This window comes from Pectinophora gossypiella, chromosome 3 (genome assembly GCF_024362695.1).
Source record: "Pectinophora gossypiella chromosome 3, ilPecGoss1.1, whole genome shotgun sequence".
Classification (NCBI taxonomy): Eukaryota; Metazoa; Arthropoda; class Insecta; order Lepidoptera; family Gelechiidae; genus Pectinophora; species Pectinophora gossypiella.
In genome coordinates this window covers 7,421,026-7,439,965 of record NC_065406.1, presented here as the reverse complement: position 1 = coordinate 7,439,965, position 18,940 = coordinate 7,421,026, and the positions used below count along the sequence as shown (strand labels likewise).

General features: G+C 35.9%; 4 protein-coding genes and 1 long non-coding RNA gene across 6 annotated transcripts; 4 read left to right on the top strand and 1 right to left on the bottom strand.

The window, feature by feature from the left end:
• Nucleotides 1-423: 423 nt before the first annotated feature.
• LOC126381764 (mitochondrial-processing peptidase subunit alpha) lies at nucleotides 424-5,418 on the top strand. Its single transcript, XM_050031238.1, has 12 exons — nucleotides 424-654; nucleotides 746-978; nucleotides 1,107-1,186; nucleotides 1,268-1,408; nucleotides 1,780-1,917; nucleotides 2,126-2,263; nucleotides 2,472-2,612; nucleotides 3,112-3,184; nucleotides 3,702-3,834; nucleotides 4,387-4,552; nucleotides 4,750-4,882; nucleotides 5,142-5,418. The coding sequence occupies exons 1-12, from the start codon at nucleotides 596-598 to the stop codon at nucleotides 5,321-5,323; spliced, it is 1,617 nt and encodes a 538-aa protein (XP_049887195.1). The 5' UTR covers nucleotides 424-595; the 3' UTR covers nucleotides 5,324-5,418.
• A 265-nt stretch (nucleotides 5,419-5,683) lies between these two features.
• LOC126381767 (succinate--CoA ligase [GDP-forming] subunit beta, mitochondrial) lies at nucleotides 5,684-8,991 on the bottom strand. 2 transcript variants are annotated; one of them, XM_050031242.1, is made up of 5 exons: nucleotides 8,856-8,991; nucleotides 7,614-8,289; nucleotides 7,337-7,492; nucleotides 6,346-6,580; nucleotides 5,684-6,221 (listed from the first exon to the last, which is right to left on the bottom strand). In XM_050031242.1, exons 2-5 carry the CDS (start codon nucleotides 8,286-8,288, stop codon nucleotides 6,016-6,018), a joined length of 1,272 nt encoding a protein of 423 aa, XP_049887199.1. In that variant the 5' UTR covers nucleotide 8,289; nucleotides 8,856-8,991; the 3' UTR covers nucleotides 5,684-6,015. The 2 variants fall into 2 exon arrangements, with proteins under 2 accessions (XP_049887199.1, XP_049887198.1); XM_050031241.1 differs by having other exon boundaries at nucleotides 7,614-8,499; nucleotides 8,856-8,932.
• A 404-nt stretch (nucleotides 8,992-9,395) lies between these two features.
• LOC126381779 (40S ribosomal protein S5) lies at nucleotides 9,396-10,295 on the top strand. Its single transcript, XM_050031259.1, has 2 exons — nucleotides 9,396-9,502; nucleotides 9,591-10,295. Exon 2 carries the CDS (start codon nucleotides 9,600-9,602, stop codon nucleotides 10,257-10,259), a length of 660 nt encoding a protein of 219 aa, XP_049887216.1. The 5' UTR covers nucleotides 9,396-9,502; nucleotides 9,591-9,599; the 3' UTR covers nucleotides 10,260-10,295.
• Nucleotides 10,296-11,296: 1,001 nt separating this feature from the next.
• Nucleotides 11,297-11,602, top strand: LOC126381786 (uncharacterized). The gene is made up of 2 exons (XR_007568966.1): nucleotides 11,297-11,361; nucleotides 11,441-11,602. It is a non-coding gene; the product is annotated as an uncharacterized LOC126381786 (long non-coding RNA).
• An 836-nt stretch (nucleotides 11,603-12,438) lies between these two features.
• LOC126381768 (AP-3 complex subunit mu-1) lies at nucleotides 12,439-18,931 on the top strand. The gene is made up of 10 exons (XM_050031243.1): nucleotides 12,439-12,707; nucleotides 12,966-13,053; nucleotides 15,671-15,814; nucleotides 15,903-15,962; nucleotides 16,047-16,168; nucleotides 16,583-16,742; nucleotides 17,301-17,414; nucleotides 17,596-17,785; nucleotides 18,163-18,314; nucleotides 18,587-18,931. The coding sequence occupies exons 1-10, from the start codon at nucleotides 12,673-12,675 to the stop codon at nucleotides 18,770-18,772; spliced, it is 1,251 nt and encodes a 416-aa protein (XP_049887200.1). The 5' UTR covers nucleotides 12,439-12,672; the 3' UTR covers nucleotides 18,773-18,931.
• Nucleotides 18,932-18,940: the final 9 nt, after the last annotated feature.

Sequence of the window (18,940 nt, the reverse complement as noted above, 5' to 3'; positions counted from 1 at the left end):
AAAATAACGGAATGCATGATGCAACTTTAATTATTCAGTTGCTTATCATTCCGGGCATTAACGTTAAAATCAACGTAAATGGACTAGACAGTATAGGCTAGTCTCGTATTTATCCTAACATGATTAGTGACATATCTCTTTCATACTAGGTAATATACTGTATCTGTTCTATTACATAGACTTAGAAATGGTAAATTCATTTGGATATTACTGTGTATTAGCTACTCCACGATATTATCATTAAAAGTGTATCTTTTTGGTCCAGTCTGCAATGTCAGATTTAATATTTATTCTTGTATTTATTGATCAATTTTATTGATAGTGTAGTATGTCATATTTTTTTTTTCTATATTATAACCAAATTATAACCCATACTTTAGTATATTTTTTTTATTATGGCTACATTCATTTACCTGTCAATGTCATACGCTTAGATAAAAATCACATAAAATGCAACTCGCTATTGTATTTGTCAAAACGGGATTGTTGCATTTCTGATTTTTGATGTAGAAATAATTATTTTATATATAAAGTAGTAACAAACCTATTTTTTACGTGATTGTATTTAGAGTGAGGATTTAAGTTATTGTACAAGATGTCTCACGTCGCTGACGTAAAACTTGTTTTTTCTAGGTTATTTTCTTTGAAAAATGGGTGAGTTTTCTTTTTTAATAAAAAACAAACGACTACAAACTGGGTTTCTTCGATACTGTAATATTTCAAAGTTGCGTTTTTGTTTCAACAGGCTCAGTAATATACGATGGGGATCGAGAAATTTATCTCGAGAAGTTGACAAAACTGCGAATGCTAAAACTAGTGTAACTCCTCTACCACCTCTTTCTGAGCCGATGCCAAACCTACCTCCTGTAGCCTACTCTAAAGCTAAATCTGAAGACACCCTCACAGAAGTTACCGTTTTGAGCAATGGTCTAAGAGTTGCATCAGAAAAAAAGTTTGGACAGTTCTGCACAGCTGGTGGTTAGTAACAAATTATATTACTTGACAAATAATCATTACTTGACACGATTCTGCGTATATATAGTTTTTACTGCATATTACAATCAATCAATCATCATACTCGTACATAATACACATTATAATTTCAGTTGTAATTGATTCTGGCCCGAGATATGAGGTTGCTTATCCAAATGGAATCTGTCATTTCTTGGAGAAGTTGAGTTTTGGAGTAAGTACAAAGAAATATAAAATGTGAATTTTAACATCCATCCAGAAGGATTTACTACAGTATGATTTTTTATTCACATAGGCCACCCACAAATTTGCAACTAGAGATGTGATGCTGCGTGAGTTGGAGAGACATGGCGGCATCTGTGATTGCCAGGGCTCCCGAGACACCACAGTATATGCTACTAGTGCTGACTCCAAAGGGCTGGAAGCTGTAACACAGGTAAACTAGTAATCATTGTGCAATCTTTGATTTTTTACAATAAATCCTTTATATAAACAAACTTGGCCTTGTAAATCACTTATACATAATATTAGAACTACATATTATTCATGCGTGACATGAGATACCTATATGTATGTTAAGATTATTTGTTTGCTTTTTGATGCTAATGGCAAATACTAAAAATATGTTATTTATTCCTAATTAATTTCTCAGCCATTGTCTTTCTAGTATATGGTAATAAAATAATGCTTGATGCAGAACATTGATGTAGTAAAAAATAAATGGTAGAAATATACATACAATAAATTTCTAGAGAAAAAAAGCTAGGCTCAATTTGTACCATTTTAATTTTGTTGAAAACTCTATAGGTACTGGCAGAAGTAACCCTGAGGCCTCAACTGTCTGCAGATGAGATAGAAGCAGCAAGGCAGGCTGTTGCTTTTGAGCTGGAGACCCTCTCCATGAGACCAGAACAGGAAACCATACTGATGGATATGATACATGCTGTAAGTTGTTCTCCATTAATTTAAGAATATCAACTGTTGAAAGTAATATTATTTTATTAGAATGTGTAATATAGCATATCAGTTAAGAGATAATACAGTAAGTCATGAAAAAATCCATTGTGATGTTTTCTTTACATCATAGTCATAATTTAATTTTGCTTACATGCTTCTGTTTACTGGAGTCTGATGATATATGTTCAAATTACAGGCTGCTTATAGAGGAAACACTCTTGGATTACCAAAAATTTGTCCAAAGGAAAATGTTAACAAAATAGACCGAGGTATCATCCTGAACTTTTTGAAACATCACTACACTCCTGACAGAATGGTTGTAGCTGCTGTTGGGGTAAGAACACACGTTAAATGTTTATACGCTGATTCTTTCTATTGTTCCTCTTTGGTTGTGTGGTTCTGTTGTGAAGATTTTTCATTTATTCAATAGACTATGTAACTTGTAACCAAGATCTAAGCTGCGATCGATGAAGAGCCGCGGGAAAAGCTGGTTACTAAGAAATGAAAGCCAAATACAACACACATTGTTTATGTTTTTGCAGGTGGACCATGAACCGTTTGTGGAGTATGTTCAGAAATACTTTGTCGATATGAAACCAACGTGGCATTCCGAGGGAGATGAGACAAACTTCCAACCAGTTGTGGATAAGTCCATTGCACAATACACTGGAGGATCGCAACATGTGAGTCCTACATTTAATGAATGAAAATAAGCTCAAACACTACAGAGATAGCATGGCGAAGTTCACAAAGTATCAGACATAAGATTTTATACATATAGCAAATTATATATGATGATTTTATATAACAGCCTCCGTGGTCTAGTGGTTAGAGCATTAGGCTCACGATCTGGAGGTCTGGGTTCGATTCCCAATGGGGACATTATCGAAATCACTTTGTGAGGCTGTCCTTTGTTTGGTAAGGCTTGAATCACCTGATTGTCCGAAAAAGTAAGATGATTCCATGCTTTGGAGGGCACGTGAAGACGTCAGTTCCGGCTATTAGTAAAAATCACCTCCACCAACCCGCAGTGGAGCAGTGTGGTGGAGTATGCTCCATACCCCCTCCGGTTGATTGAGGGGAGACCTGTGCCCAGCAGTGGGACGTTATATAGGCTATTTATGTATGTATGTATAGCAAGTTATATAAGTGTTTGCCTAAATTACTTTTTGTGAATTTCAGGAAGAATGTGAGATTCCTCTTTATCCAGGCTCTGACCTGCCTGAGCTGTCACATATTGTCATTGGATTAGAGAGTAAGTTTTATTTTTATTTACACTATAAAACAGCAGGTTGTAGACGCGGCGCGTCGTATGTCCACTCTTGCACGAGACCCCTGTAGATTTGTCGCATTCGTAGATACATTATAGGTAGATTACATTATGTATCTATTCTATACGTACATTATAATATTAGAGCACAAACAGTAGGCGTATATAACACATAACATAATATGCTCACGACTATCCTGGAGTAGTCAGAGGTACTATCAGGTACAATAGTCCAGTCAGTTTCATCCATTGCAAGATGAAGAAAATTCCCACAATTCACTGAGCTTTCTGTTAGACCATTGTATTATCATTTTTCCGTTTTCCCCATTTGCCCGGCCAAGTAGTTAATGCCACCTGCGGCAAATCTACAATAAGTCACGTCAAAAAAATAAGGTGGTGGTGGTGTTAGGTGTATATGAATAGTATTCTTTATTCGATCTTTCTTCCGTGAGTCCTGTTGACTTTAATAAAGTTTCATAGAAAATGTTTGTCTGTTTTGTAGGCTGTTCACACGGCGATCCTGACTTCGTGGCCACGTGCGTACTCAACATGATGATGGGCGGCGGCGGCTCCTTCTCCGCCGGCGGGCCCGGCAAGGGGATGTACACTCGCCTCTACACTAACGTACTGAACAGGTATATATTGTCTTGTTTTATCTTGTCTAACTAACCTGACAGAGGTGTCTCCCTCAATTTCTTCCAGGATTCTCTCTCCATTGCTTCCTCCTGCCAGGCTTTTCGGAAATTAGGAAAGCGTCTAAGTCGTCTGCCACATTGAACAGGTATATTATTGGTATTATTTTTCGAGTGGCTGCAAAACCAAAGATAAGAAACATGTAATAAATGCGAAATGACGTAAGTGTATAAATAGTATGTAGTCCAAAGTCCGAAGGTTTTATTTTCTTAATTCCATTCGATACTTTTATTTAGAAATGTTAAGTTTGGACATTCCTCTTTCACAATAACCATGTTGAATCCTATTAGTAATGTATCAGTTTATTAGGTTTGGGTGATGCCAAAATAACATTCCTATTTGTGTCGCATCCAGTTACTCTTTGACACATGACCAAAGCAGACTGTCTTTTTTCCACTTTAGTTTCATTATTTTCCTTGTAAATGTGTGTGGCTGTATCTTGCATTATCTAACATAAACAGTTCATTAATTTATCTTTATTTATTATATTTCAGGTACCACTGGATGTTCAACGCGACGGCGTACAACCACGCGTACGGCGATACGGGTCTCTTCTGTATACACTCGGCGTCGCCGCCGAACCGTCTCTACGACACCACCCTCGTCATCGCGCGCGAACTCGCTAACATGGCCGGCAAAGTCGGCGAGACCGAACTCAAGGTAACATGCTTGCATGAATTATTTTTTTTAATTTTGAGTTCTATGCTGTTTTATAACTCTTACCCAGCAGAGAGCCATATGTATGTGGAGATTAATTCCTGTAAATCTTATCAAGACAGGCAGAGCCGAGTACGTCAAAAGGTCGTAGCACCCACCAAGAAATTGAAAGTATATTACAATCCATGACACATTTTCAGAGAGCCAAGACTCAACTGCAATCAATGTTGCTGATGAACCTGGAGGCTAGACCTGTGGTTTTCGAGGACGTAGGCAGACAAGTGCTCGCCACGGGCAAGAGGAAGCCTCCTTCCTTCTTCATTAACGAAATAGGTGAGTATCATAGTCAGCTCCCTTGGTAAACTAAAGAATGTGTAGTTAGTACTGACGTATAATGGCAACACCGCCGCAGTCGGGTAAAAATACTGTAACATGTCTAGCTGTGAATTTAATAAACACTGAAACTGTGATAATACCAAAAGAGAGATAGATTTTTTATTCATATAGGTTTTGTGTAAACACAAAAATGTTATCCTGCTGTTGATACCACCATTCAACTTTGAATATATGGAATTTGATTTTTCTTTTCCAGAGAAAGTAACAGCTGACGACATAGTGCGAGTAGCAAAGCGCATGCTGAGCACTCGGCCAGCGATCGCGGCTCGCGGCAAGCTCGCGCACATACCTTCGTTCGAAGAGATCCAGGCTAACATGAACTCCTCCAAAGCTGATCCTACTCCACAAAACCGCCGCCTCGACTTCTTTCGCGTCTAGTGACACTCCGTAATGATCCCTATAGACATTCTAAATAATTTAAATTTTAATAGTAAATGTTATTGTTACAAATAATATAGTAATTCTTTTTTCCATTGGTTCTTTTATTTGCTTTCGTGTTAGTTTTTCTCTCTAGTGTTAGTATCCTTGGATCACCATTTGCTAGTGACTTTTTCTCTTTTGCCATTCTAAGAAAAAGGATAGGGTATTTGCCATTCGCCCGATCAATCGATGCAGTGAGACTACCTATTTCTCGTAAATGTCATTGGGCCGTTGGCCGGTCGTCTTATCAGACGAACCGGAAACACCCATTTCAACCCGTAACTCTAAATGTTTTTCCATAAAATGAAACACAAAACGTAACATTCATGCTTTATTCTACATGTACAGGTCTTAAACCTAAAAACAAACTTGCAACAAAAATGAAATAAATACTCAATTGCAAGATATAGATTATAAATTAAATTCGTAACAACTGTCAAAACAAAACAACAAAACATGGTTAGCAAAATTAATTTCATAAAAGCTAACTCAGTCTTGGTTTTACGTACTTTTCTGTTAGTATGAGCATTACATTGTTAATATTGTCATTGTATTGTGCAAGTAAATTCAATTCATTACATTCAATTCAAACATTGGCTAGCACCAAAAGATTTGTATGTACAAATAAAAAAAAAATATTTCATACGAGTTCAAGCTCTTTGAGCTAATTTCACTGCTGTCTTGGCAGCTTCATCAGCATCATTGACAATGTGTAGAGGCAGACCAGATTCTTCTAGTATTTTCTTGGCGGCTCCAGCATTGGTTCCTTCAAGTCTGATTACTAAGGGAAGTTTTGGGGCGCTTTGCTTGCACGCCGCAACCAGACCATTCGCTATCGTCGCGCAATTTACAATACCTGGAACAAGAAAAATAAAATTATGGGGTAGCTACCACTTTTTTAGATGCGGAGTGTCGGCGATGCGACTGGAGCCTTATTGCTAACTCCATATCAACAACAATAAGAGCGACGAAACACATACCTCCGAAAACATTGACGAAGATAGTCTTCACTTTAGGATCTGACTCTAGTATCCTTAGAGCAGCAGAGACCTGTGCCTGGCCGACTCCACCACCCAGGTCGAGGAAGTTGGCAGGCTTGCCGCCGCTCAGGTTGATCAGGTCCATCGTCGCCATTGCCAAACCGGCGCCGTTCACCATGCAGCCGATACTTCCATCCATGTCTATGTAAGTGAGGTTCAGAGCTGCCGCCTCCCTCTGAAACAATAATTTTGATATAAAATGGGACTTATAAAACACGATAGCAATTCATAAATGTCAAGTGCATCATTTGTTCATGTGAAAATAGAATAAAAATAAAGATTTATTCCAAAAATCAACAATATATGATTTTAAAGTCATTAACTGACGTGAATAAATTTTGTATATTCAGGCCATCTTAACATCAAATCCCGAGGCAGCCGACGCGAATTGTATCGAAGGCATACCTGGACACTTCCTACAACCCCTTTCTTGATTCTGTAGGGTTATTGGCCAATGTAAAATTTTAGGAGGGTTTTTTAAATTTCTGCCTAAAATTATATGTGTTCCATAAATTTAATGCCTGTCGATACAATTACCCATCCCCTTCCTTTTCAGCGGATAACAATATGACAGGTGTAACTCTTAATTAGATGGTGCGTCATGGAATCAACACCACTTGCTTTATATAACATTCATAAACAAATTCAGTTGTGTCAACAATCTATCTTTTAGTCATGAAATGATAACCCCACCATGTTTACTGTAACCCACTTACATTTAAATATTATTTTGCCATCCATTGCATTTATCTATTTACTTGTTAATAGATGATGAAATTTCATCAGCAGTAAAGTCTTTGGAACACCAAAAAAAGCCTTTAATGTTATCAATCAGCTACAAACAATACCTAAAATATTGATATAGGAATTATAGGATTAGTACTGTAAAAGTTGTATTGTTCATATGATTTAAATGATTCTAAATTCTTACTTCTCTCGGGTCTGTTGTTGATACATCATCAAGAGCAAATATGTCCTTTTGCCGGAACTCAGCATTGTCATCAAAGTTTATTTTGGCATCAACAGCTATTACCCGACCATCATCTGTCTCTACTAATGGGTTGATTTCTAATTGAGTTGCATCAACCTAAAAAAAATTCAATTAAACAATTCAAACAAATTTTAGACAATTGACCAAAGTTGCAGTGGTTGCAATATTCATAAATTCTAAAGCATTCATAAAAATAAATAGTTAAAGAATTGAGTACCTTTAAAAACAATTGCCATAACTTCTGCACTTCTTTAGCACACTTTTCCTTAAGAGGACCTTTAAACTGTAAGAACTCTGCTATTTCATTAGCTACTTTGTCTGTGACACCTTCATAAATGTCTATTGGGACTGTTTTCAGTAAGTGTGGGGTTTCTTCAGCAACAGTCTCAATGTCCATGCCTCCTGCTGGTGAGGCTACCAGTGCAGCACCATTGTAACTCCTTTCCATTATAATACTCAAATATGTTTCACGTTTGATATTAACACTCTCAGCCACCATCACTTTATCCACCAGAAGACCCTGCTTCGGTGTCTGTTTTGTAATAAGCTTGTGTCCAAGCATATTCTTTGCTAGGTCCATAATTTCCTTTGGATTTTTCGTAAGATGAACACCTCCCTTGAATCCATTGTCAAAATGACCTTTACCCCTACCGCCGGCTAAAATCTGTGCCTTTATTACATATTCATTTGCCTTAAAATCAGACAAAACTTTTGTATCCAAACTCGTATCAAGAACGCGAAAATCTTGAATAGAAACTTGATGTTTTCGAAGTAAGTCCTTGCTATGATATTCCTGGAGGTTAAGGTTTCTTCTTAAATTTATTTGTGGGCGATATTTAGGAGTTAAAATGGACAGCATTCCAATATTCTTACTTTGCTTTAAAGCAGCCATGCTGAAGATCAAAGGTGAAAACAGAGATATAACCTTATTATAGTCGGAACAAACGCGGCAGAGTATAACGTCTAATTGTACTAACACAGTAAAACTACATCCAAGTACTTTAATAATTGTCAAAACTTGGCAAGATGTGAATAGAATTGGGAATGATAAGATAAATAAAACGTTATCCACCACAAGATAATGAATATACTGCTGTAAATACCTATACTAGTGTTGCCGATCGATAGCGCCATATCGATAGTTTTCGATCGAACTATCGATAGTTTTCCAAAAAACGATAGTATCGATACTATCGATAGTATCGATAGCTAAAAGATGAAAAACTATCGATAGTATCGATACTATCGATAGTTTTTCTTCTTTTAACTATCGATAGTATCGATACTATCGTTGCTTATCAATAGTATCGCCAAAAAAGAGCTATCGATACTATCGATACTATCGATAGTATCGATACTATCGATAGTATCGATACTATCGATAGGCCTATCGATTGGGTAGATGATTTTGGCTGTTTACTATCGATAGTAAAACTATCGATTTTTCGGCAACACTAACCTATACTCTTTGCTGCTGACTGCTGTACACTGTGTGTACACAACATAATATGAACACACACAACAACACAACACTATCTAGTGTTGTCGGTGTATCAAAGAATATCGAAATTGAGCGTCATTCGGGTGTTGTGCTGTGGCTAATGGAAAAAGAAGAACATAACAGAAGAAAAAAATATCGAAGTCGTATCAATAAGACGACGAAAAAGAATTACACCAAAATTGAACATCACGAATCATGAAAATAAGAACATAAACGAAACGATTATTATTGACGATTATGAAATTAGATGGGCATGGGCAGCACTAGGTATGTCAAATGTGACAGTCGCTTTCAGGGTAACCAACATTAGAAATTATTGCTACATATTTATTGGATAATGTCGGTTTTAGAGGTACATTAATAATAAAAAATACGGAAAACATGCTTTACAAATACATACCTAAATCAAATACAGCATTTTTTGGTAAAGCTGTCGTTATTTAGTTTCTTTTAAGACTGTAATGTAAAATATATTTTTTACGTATGGCAATACAAAAACGGACATTGAACAAATGGTACCAACATGACATTTTGATGTGGCAACTTCCTTTTTCTCGTGTTCTTTTGACAGCACGAGGTTATAATTTCTATTTTGCGATAGAAAAGTAAGTGTTTTTAGTGTAAATTTTAAGAAATTTGTCAAGTCAAAGGGATTAAGTGATTGTTACTAAGTGGTTGTTGTTTTTCTTGTAGGAAGCAGCAATGGCTGAGGAAAACTGGAACGACGACAACATGGAAGGCGGCAGCATGGCTGTTGAGGCCATGCCGCTACCACAGGCCGCTGACATTCCCGAAATCAAATTGTTCGGGAGATGGAGCTGTTATGATGTCCAGGTTTCTGACATGTCTCTCCAAGACTACATTTCCGTAAAAGAGAAGTACGCCAAGTACCTGCCACACTCCGCTGGGCGGTATGCTCACAAGCGTTTCCGCAAGGCTCAATGCCCCATCGTCGAGCGTCTTACCAACTCTCTGATGATGCACGGTCGTAACAATGGCAAGAAGCTGATGGCCGTAAGAATTGTTAAGCACGCATTTGAAATCATCCACTTGCTGACTGGGGAAAACCCTCTACAAGTTCTGGTGACTGCTATCATCAACTCTGGCCCCCGTGAAGACTCGACCAGAATTGGTCGTGCTGGTACTGTGCGCCGTCAAGCTGTGGATGTCTCTCCCCTGAGACGAGTTAACCAGGCTATCTGGTTGCTGTGCACTGGTGCCCGTGAGGCTGCTTTCAGGAACATTAAGACCATTGCTGAGTGTGTGGCTGATGAGCTCATCAATGCTGCTAAGGGTTCATCTAACTCGTATGCCATTAAGAAGAAGGACGAACTTGAGCGTGTTGCTAAGTCCAACCGTTAATCTATAAGGGATACACTCAATAAAAAAGTAAGAAAATGTAAGCATTTTATTTAAAATTTCTTTAATCAATAATTTAGTAGGTTTGTAATTTTAGATAATTTTATATATTTACTACTGAAATAAATATATCAAGTCATATACCTAGTGAAGTTAAACGTAATTCATGGATTTACATGTTTGATTATATCTTATTTTTTTTATATGCATTGAAAGTAGCTTTTATCCCAACCCATATCCTAGCTAGCTAGCTAGCTTTTCTTTAATAACTAAAATACTATAAAATTAGATGTAAAACCTGAACAACCCATAATTGTATTTAAGTCATAGTCAATTATTTTTTGTTTGCTACATACCTATGTAGTATAATGATATGTTAGACAACTATTCAATGAAAATTGAATACTTCTCAGGTAATCCTTAATAATTAGGGGGTTGAATAATATGCTTATGTCTTGATTTCTCTATTATAAAAGACTGGTAAAAGATGGGCTGCTTAGAGTTTCCCCACTGCTGGGTAAAAGTCCTCCTTGTTTTGTCTTCAATACCTTATAGATACCAGCTAGTTTTGTGAAGGATATCTTTTCCAGTTTGCTACCTATAAGGGTAAGTACCTAAATAAAAATATTGTTTGAGAGTATAACTTAGTATAATTATAACTTAGTATAAAAAAACAATAACTTTGTCTTTATAAATGCTAAGTAACTGTCTGTTACTTCATCACACTTAAATGCTGGATCAATTTGGATTATACACATAACCCATGGATGGTTATGGTAGAATGTTAAACATAGTGGTTCTATCCACTTTGTAATGATAGAATTAATGGTCCATTATAGACCAACATGGGCAGGAGGCCCTCCTGTGGACCAGCTCCATTAACAAAAAGTAGGTGGGTACTTGTTTGATTGTTGACTGATGAAAATAAAGAAAATCATTTCTTTTAGAAATAAGGTAGGTACACAGAATAGAGTGGTGAACAAAATAATAAGTTTAAACCTTATCTCTAAAAAAAGGACAGAAAAATGTGGCTAATATAGTTAGTGAAGAAGCAGTTGGAGATCAACCGCAATCTTCGATTTTAAAGCGCGTCCAAAGTTGACCGGTAAGTAGGACTAACTAGTCTTAATACTTGAATATATTTTTCCTATATTATTAGTTATTAACCTGTGACCTGTTTATAGGAGTTCCTAGCACTACCATACGACGAATGATTGCTGAAGGTAGACCGAATGGAAGTGTATTTAGTGCACCCGGTAAAAAGAAGAGAGGTGGAAAGAAAACAAATAACCTGGACAGTTTTGATTTGGAAATAGCATAATAATATAAAGTGATCTTTTCATAAATATTTTGTTTTTTATATATACCTACCTACACTAGCTAGATTTTGCCCGCAGCTTCGCTTGCGACATCTTGGGACATAAAAAGACTGAAACGTGCGAATGTACTTACGGACTAATGGAAAAATGTGGCTAATATAGTTGATTTCCAAAGAGACTGGCATGTTGCAGCGAGCTTAGCGCAATATAGGCAATGGGAAGTCTGGTGTATACTATACCTACTATTATTTGAGGTAAAAAGTGTCCCTAGAGCAATGCTTTAAATTGATTGAGAGAGGTGCCTACACTCAGTCGAGCTGCTTAACTATTACTAGAACAGTAGAGCAAGCAACACGAACTTCCGGAGAACAGAAAGCAACGCATGTTATATTTGATTAAATACTCGATATGTTATGACTGAAAACTAAATTAAACCATGGCCAAAGACCAAGTATTAGAATCCAAAAATCCCAGAAATTAAAAAAACTTCATTACACTTCATTCTTTCACTCGTTTCACTCCTCGTACGGCTTTTTAGCGGGAAACGGGAACGGGACAGTTGCTTTCTTCATTGAATAATCTAAATAATTAATACGAAGTGGTGTTTTGTGGTTAATGATCGCATTAAGTTAGTCGGAAGACATTCGCGAGTGTTATTACATTGGAGTATTCAATAAACAAAGTGTATCTGCCTATTTTCGCTTCGTGCTAGGAAGCCGCTTCATAGCTCAAAAGTTTATGCGGACTTTTGAGTTAATTCGTTTGGGGTTCGGAGTAGGAGTCTACTCCGAGGGTGGGGGCTTAGGTTTCATCATCATCATTCATCACCTTTCACCATTTCATTAATCATCAAGAAAAAAAAATACGTCAGACATGGCTGTATGGGCATAGTTCCCTTTGCCTTACCCTTCGGGGAAAACCAACTAAAAAAAAATAAAAATCACTCCTCGTACATTCATAAATTCATTTCCATTTATTTCATTCACTCACACTTGTGTCATCTGTCACTGGCATTGATGTCACCATAAAAGCTTTCTGTTTTTTGAAAGTGCAAAAATAATTATAAATACAACACACAAGTGTCTTTAAACGATAACATGATACATAGTTTATTTATTATAAACCCCTCTGGGTAAGTATTGTTCCACACAAAGCCACATTTTGTAATAAATCTGCTACTAAATTTTGGTCAGGCATACTTTCTACTTTACGCTAGAAAATTGTAATGATTCTTTATTTGTTGTTGGTGGAGAGAAAGAGTTACAATGCATAATAATACAATAATCTATATGTCCCATTCTTTAATCCAATTAGGAGTACATAAATTATTTACAGCTTGTTTGATTCTTATTAGATTGCTATGAAACATAAATAACTTTACCTATTCCAGGGATGTTTTTCTAGAGAAACACTGGAGAAGTGTTATTCCCAGATCTGTGTGTGACTACTATTTGGAAGCACAAAGAGCATCACCTAACGTATGTATTAAGATTGTTGTTTTTGTAAGTACATATATTAGGTTTAGAGACATAACAAAAAATAAAGGATATATAGCAAACAAAACATAAACCAATTTAAGTGAGATCTTAATACAATAAATTGGAATGAAATAATACACCTTAACAATGATGTAAATCGTAACATTAATATATTTCATCAAAAAATACAATATCTACTTGAAAAAATATCCCGAAGCAAACATTAATACTTAAAAAAATGCATAAAAAAAGCTGGTTAACGAGAGGATTGAAAATATCGTGTAGAAATAAACGTCTATTAAAAATGTTCGTGTCACAAACTGACAATCAAATTTTAACTAATTATTATAAGAAATATGAAAAAACCTTGAAAAGAACAGTGGCTAAATAAAAAAGGCTATATTACAAAAACTTCATTAAAAAATCCGATAACATGATGAAAGCAATGTGGCAGGTAGTTAAAGAGAAAACAAACAAAGTAAATAATAAAATTAAGAATAACATAAATATAATTATAAACAATACACTAACAGAAAATCCATACATAATTTCAAATCATTTCAATACTTTTTTCACATCAACTGGCAACCCCCCACCACACACTCCACATCCTCTTGGCCGCCCAGTGCAGGATCGTATAACTAACTCATTATTCGTTACACCAACTGATCCTATAGAGATATGTAAGATAATTAATTCATTGAAAAATAAACGCAGTCATGGATATGACGATATTCCACCAATATTAGTGAAGGAATGCGCTTTTGAATTTGCCACTCCTCTTTCATATCTGATAAATCAATCCTTCTTGGAAGGAGTTGTCCCGGATGCGCTCAAGATTTCCATCGTCAAACCTTTATTTAAGAAGGGTGTAAAAAATGATAGCAACAATTACCGTCCGATAGCACTCTTGACAACTTTCTCTAAAATTCTAGAATCTACGATGCAAAGACGACTATATATTTTTTGCGAGAAGTACAATATTTTCAATGAAAATCAATATGGTTTTCGGAAGGGCCGCTCTACTTCAACAGCTGTCTACAAATATATAAATGAAGTACTCAAAGTAATAAATGATAAATTTTGCGCTGTGGGAGTACTGTTGGACATGAGCAAAGCTTATGACCGTGTCATATATGAAATACTTTTAAATAAACTACACGATATAGGTATAAGGGGGACTTGTTACAAATGGTTTGAATCATACCTCAAAAACCGCATTCAATATGTAGAAATTGAGTACCATAACTTTGATTCTGGAGAAATAAGCAAAATCAGATCTAATAAATTAAAATTAACGAAATCTATACCCCAAGGCAGCGTACTTGGATGCATACTGTTTTTGATTTACATTAATGACTTGCCTAAAATCATACAAACACCATCCATACTATTTGCAGACGACATATCATTAATATTCCCTTGTAAAAATAATTTAGAGCTACAAACAGTATTAGATTCAAACTTAATTAAATTAAGAAATTGGTTACAAGACCACAATCTAGAGATTAATTTTCAAAAAACAAAAATTATACAGTTTAGGCCATACCAGCATAGCTCTTTAAATATAAATTATACATTTAATAATACAATACTGGAATGTGTAAATACATATTCATTGTTGGGCATCAATATAGATACACACTTGAATTGGAAAGGCCATATCAACAAGATATCAAGTAAGTTATCCAGTTTTATTTATGCATTGTATGAATTGAAAAGATCCACAGACCTGCAAACAGCAACCTGTGCATACCATGCTTATGCGCACAGTTGGCTCCGCTACGGTATAACTCTTTGGGGCAATAGTACGGATGCAAATGACTTATTTATACTACAAAAAAAATGTATAAGAATTTTAGCTAATATAGGACAAAGGACCAGCTGTAAACCATTTTTTATTAAATATGGAATCGAAACCTTAACGTCACTCTACATACTCGAAATGTGTATTTTCGTTAGGAATAACATGAACATGTTCCCCCAATATACTCGACCAAATCATTTAAGACCTCGCAACGCACTGGCCAAACTCCCTTCCCATCTAAAATTTGTAGACTCCGGCCCTCACTCAATGTCCGTTAGAATATATAATAAATTACCTAAATTCATAACTGAAATAGACAAAATACATCTCTTTAAATTGTCGTTAAAAAAATACTTAACTGGAAAAGCATTCTATACGCTGCATGAGTTTTTTAACGAATCTAGGAAATACTGATAATTGTAAATGTAGCTATCTTTTATTCTTATTTTATTTTTTTAACGTGATCTTTACTATTTTTTCTTTAAATTTTAAGCTGTTGTAGTGCCCTTACAGGGTTCCTGTTTGTACTTTCTTTTATTTTTAAGACCTTTGTAAAACATCAGGAATGCAATAAATATCTTATCTTATCTTATCTAAGGTGCTATGCATATTTGCACCAGTAAAAAAAATCTTATCAATACTTTTTATTAATCATTTGGTAGTGATTATTTACTTTGTTTTCATCATCATCAGCCCATTAACGTCCCCACTGCTGGGGCACGGGCCTTCCCTATGGATGGATAGGGAGATCGGGCCTACTTTGTTTTACATCTTTAAAAATAAAAAAAATAAATTGCTATCATATTGCAGGATGTGCCCCCAGTGTTGGCCGCTCCCCACCACTATCTAATATCCATACAAAGAGGGGGAGTAGCCCTCGTGGCAGCATGTAAACAGGAAGTTGCCCCTCTATTTGTTATAGAGTTCTTGCACAGAGTTGTAGACACATTCAAGGTTTGTTTAGTTGATTTACTGATAGTTGATTTCCTGTTTGTCACATAAATTATTTAAAAATATTAAATAAACTATTTGTTTTTTACAGGATTATTTCTCAGACTGTACAGAAAGTATTATAAAAGAAAATTATGTAGTTGTATATGAGGTAAATGTTCATTTTATTTACCATTTGTTTAGACAAATAAAGTGAATATTACATCAAATTGTAAATAATATTATATTTCTTCAGCTTCTAGATGAAATGCTGGACAATGGGTTCCCACTCGCCACAGAGAGTAACATCTTGAAGGAACTGATTAAACCACCAAATATATTGAGAACCATTGCAAATACCGTCACTGGAAAGTCAAAGTGTGTATTGTTTGAAATATTAATTTTAAATTATAAAGGAATTGAATGTGACGAGGAATTGATTGATGTGTGTATTATTCCTTATTCTATGGTACAGTCTCAGCACTTACCTAATTTTACAATCAGTTATTATTGTAATTACAATAAAACTACCTTTAACTTCTGACAAATAACTTTAAGTTCTGACAAATGCCTGGTCCATTGGTATACTAATAAGATATTGTCATCCTAATAGAGTGAGGTCTAAACCATTGCAAATACTATCTGTTACAAAGTGTGGCAACATTTTCACTTTAGAAGCTTCAGCAGCGCTGCAACCGCGCAACTTTTTTATATGGCTCTCCGCTCTCCTCAACCGCCTAACGTGAAATTGCTCTAGAAATTGGGACAATCAAGTTATCGCATCAATTACAGTGTATCATCCATTCTGCCGTCCGGTCAGCTGTCGAACGTGCCGTGGCGGCGCTCCGGGGTGAAGTATGCCAACAACGAGGCTTACTTCGACGTCATTGAAGAAGTCGACGCCATTATCGACAAGAGCGGCGCCACTGTCTCCGCTGAGATTCAGGGATATGTAAGTGTTTTATATTAGTTTTCCTCTTTGCCTTTCCCCGAAAGGATAAACAAGTTTAAAAAAATAGTTTTGAACTTCTCTTCTTCTATCGTGGGTTGTGAGGTGAATTACCAACCAGAACCAGAACAGTAGGTGCAGTTTTAAACTGTACCTACATTAACCGGAAGTCATCAAATAATAAAGATTTATTATTTATTAACTGAGATGTATTATAAATCGTTACATATTAGGTATTTATTATGAGTTGTAAGAAATATTTATTAGTTGTAATTCAACATATAATAAATGTAATTATTAATCGCGCTCTCACTGCATTTAAGAACACGTGCAGCGAATATTTTGCGTGTTTTCGAAAGGATACACTTATAGTAGTTTTCAGATGAATTAATTTTTCAGAAATGTGAAAAGTCGCTATTCTATTTAACCTAGGTCAACTGAATATTGCCGAAACTGGAACTAACGACTGCTTTTCAATAAAAATGTTAACAACTCCACATATCTATTGGTATACTTTTTTCATAGTGTTTGTATATGTTTATATTTTTGAAATTTTTCCAGATTGATTGCTGTATAATACTGAGTGGAATGCCAGATCTGACCCTAACGTTTGTCAACCCGCGGCTCTTCGACGACGTCTCATTCCATCCTTGCGTACGATTTAAACGATGGGAGGTAAGAATTTAAAAATATTAAAAAGAAACATTGCCTTCTTTACCTACCCCTTATCAAATCTTGCCAAGGAACTTGGGTGTTTTATGAGGCAAATACTTTGCGCTTTATGCAAATCTTTAACTGGCCATATACATACTCGCTATCGTTTTAATGATAACTCGCCAAATATAATTTTTTTCAGGCTGAGCGGATATTATCGTTCATTCCGCCCGACGGCAATTTCCGTCTGATGTCATACCACATTGGGTCACAGAGCGTGGTGGCGATACCCATATACGTGCGACACAGTCTCTTGTTGAAGTCCAACGGAGACCAGGGACGATTAGATTTAACTGTGGGCCCGAAGCAGACTATGGGAAGAGTGTTAGAGAGTAAGTATATAGTAGAAGTATGTGTATTTACATTCATACGTTTTTTCCGACTTCGTTCACGAGGAATCTAGTGTTGTAACTCAGAACTTGAATCGGAATCGGATGAATGATAAAATGGCATATGGGACCAAAAAAGAAATAATATTCATTTAAGATAACCAAAACATATACAATGGAATAGTTACGCGCATTGAATGGTAATTACGGAATAATTGTTTATCTTAAATAATGCAGAATCTTGACATTTTGCTTATTTATCATCATAAATGTATTAAAATAAAATTAGATAACGACATACATACACTGATTGACGTAACAGTAGATACTGATATTATATATTATCTGTTTTCGTATTCAAATGGTGCTATATTTTCCAGATGTGGCACTAGAGATTTGTATGCCAAAATGCGTGTTGAATTGCTCTCTGACGGCAAACCAGGGGAAATATTCTTACGATCCAGTCAGTAAGGTGCTGCTTTGGGACATTGGAAGGATAGAGCTCCCGAAACTACCTAACATTAGAGGATCGGTGAGTTTATTATTTGAATTTTTTTAAGTCTTTCGGTTAGAATGTTTTAAACGCATATGGGTTGTGTTTTAAATTCGATCTAAGCGTGTAATATAGGTATGTGTTATATTCACTGTTGATGAACTCGCAGTCGCCGATGACAACGAAGCTGAATTTGAAATATAACTTTGACAAACTGTTATTTTCGTAACCCATGATACTTATATTTTTTTTCGACCCATGATACTTATAGATTGATCTGTGTTAATAACATTAAATTGTGGTCGTACTAGGTATCCGTAACGTCAGGCGCGGACACTACAGGCGCGAACCCAAGTATCAACGTACACTTCACGATCCCACAACTAGCGGTGAGCGGTCTACGAGTCAGCCGCCTGGACATGTACGGAGCCAAGTATAAGCCCTTCAAGGGCGTCAAGTATATCACCAAGGCTGGCAAATTCCACGTCAGAATGTGATGCGACGACGGCCCCTGGACAGGCCTAGAGTCCCCACACCAACCAATGTAAAACGGACTGTTATACTTCAATCTCTTTATTCAAATGTATAGTCACAGTTTATCTTAAGAATGTCTCAATTGAAATGTTTTAATATAATATTAAAAAGTTATAAGTATATTACGATTA

Bases quoted from the DNA above. Each gene is read 5' to 3' on its own strand.
- LOC126381768 (XM_050031243.1), top strand. From the start codon at position 12,673: ATGATACATAGTTTATTTATTATAAACCCCTCTGG. The intron at 13,054-15,670 runs GTATGTATTAAG...ATCATATTGCAG, and splicing joins CACAAAGAGCATCACCTAAC to GATGTGCCCCCAGTGTTGGC. The intron at 17,786-18,162 runs GTAAGTATATAG...TATATTTTCCAG, and splicing joins TATGGGAAGAGTGTTAGAGA to ATGTGGCACTAGAGATTTGT.
- LOC126381767 (XM_050031242.1), bottom strand. From the start codon at position 8,288: ATGGCTGCTTTAAAGCAAAGTAAGAATATTGGAATGCTGTCCATTTTA. The intron at 7,493-7,613 runs GTACTCAATTCT...AATTTTTTTTAG, and splicing joins TATGGCAATTGTTTTTAAAG to GTTGATGCAACTCAATTAGA. The intron at 6,581-7,336 runs GTAAGAATTTAG...TTATTGTTTCAG, and splicing joins CAACAACAGACCCGAGAGAA to AGGGAGGCGGCAGCTCTGAA.
- LOC126381764 (XM_050031238.1), top strand. From the start codon at position 596: ATGTCTCACGTCGCTGACGTAAAACTTGTTTTTTCTAGGTTATTTTCT. The intron at 979-1,106 runs GTTAGTAACAAA...TTATAATTTCAG, and splicing joins ACAGTTCTGCACAGCTGGTG to TTGTAATTGATTCTGGCCCG. The intron at 2,613-3,111 runs GTGAGTCCTACA...TGTGAATTTCAG, and splicing joins ACACTGGAGGATCGCAACAT to GAAGAATGTGAGATTCCTCT.
- LOC126381779 (XM_050031259.1), top strand. From the start codon at position 9,600: ATGGCTGAGGAAAACTGGAACGACGACAACATGGAAGGCGGCAGCATG.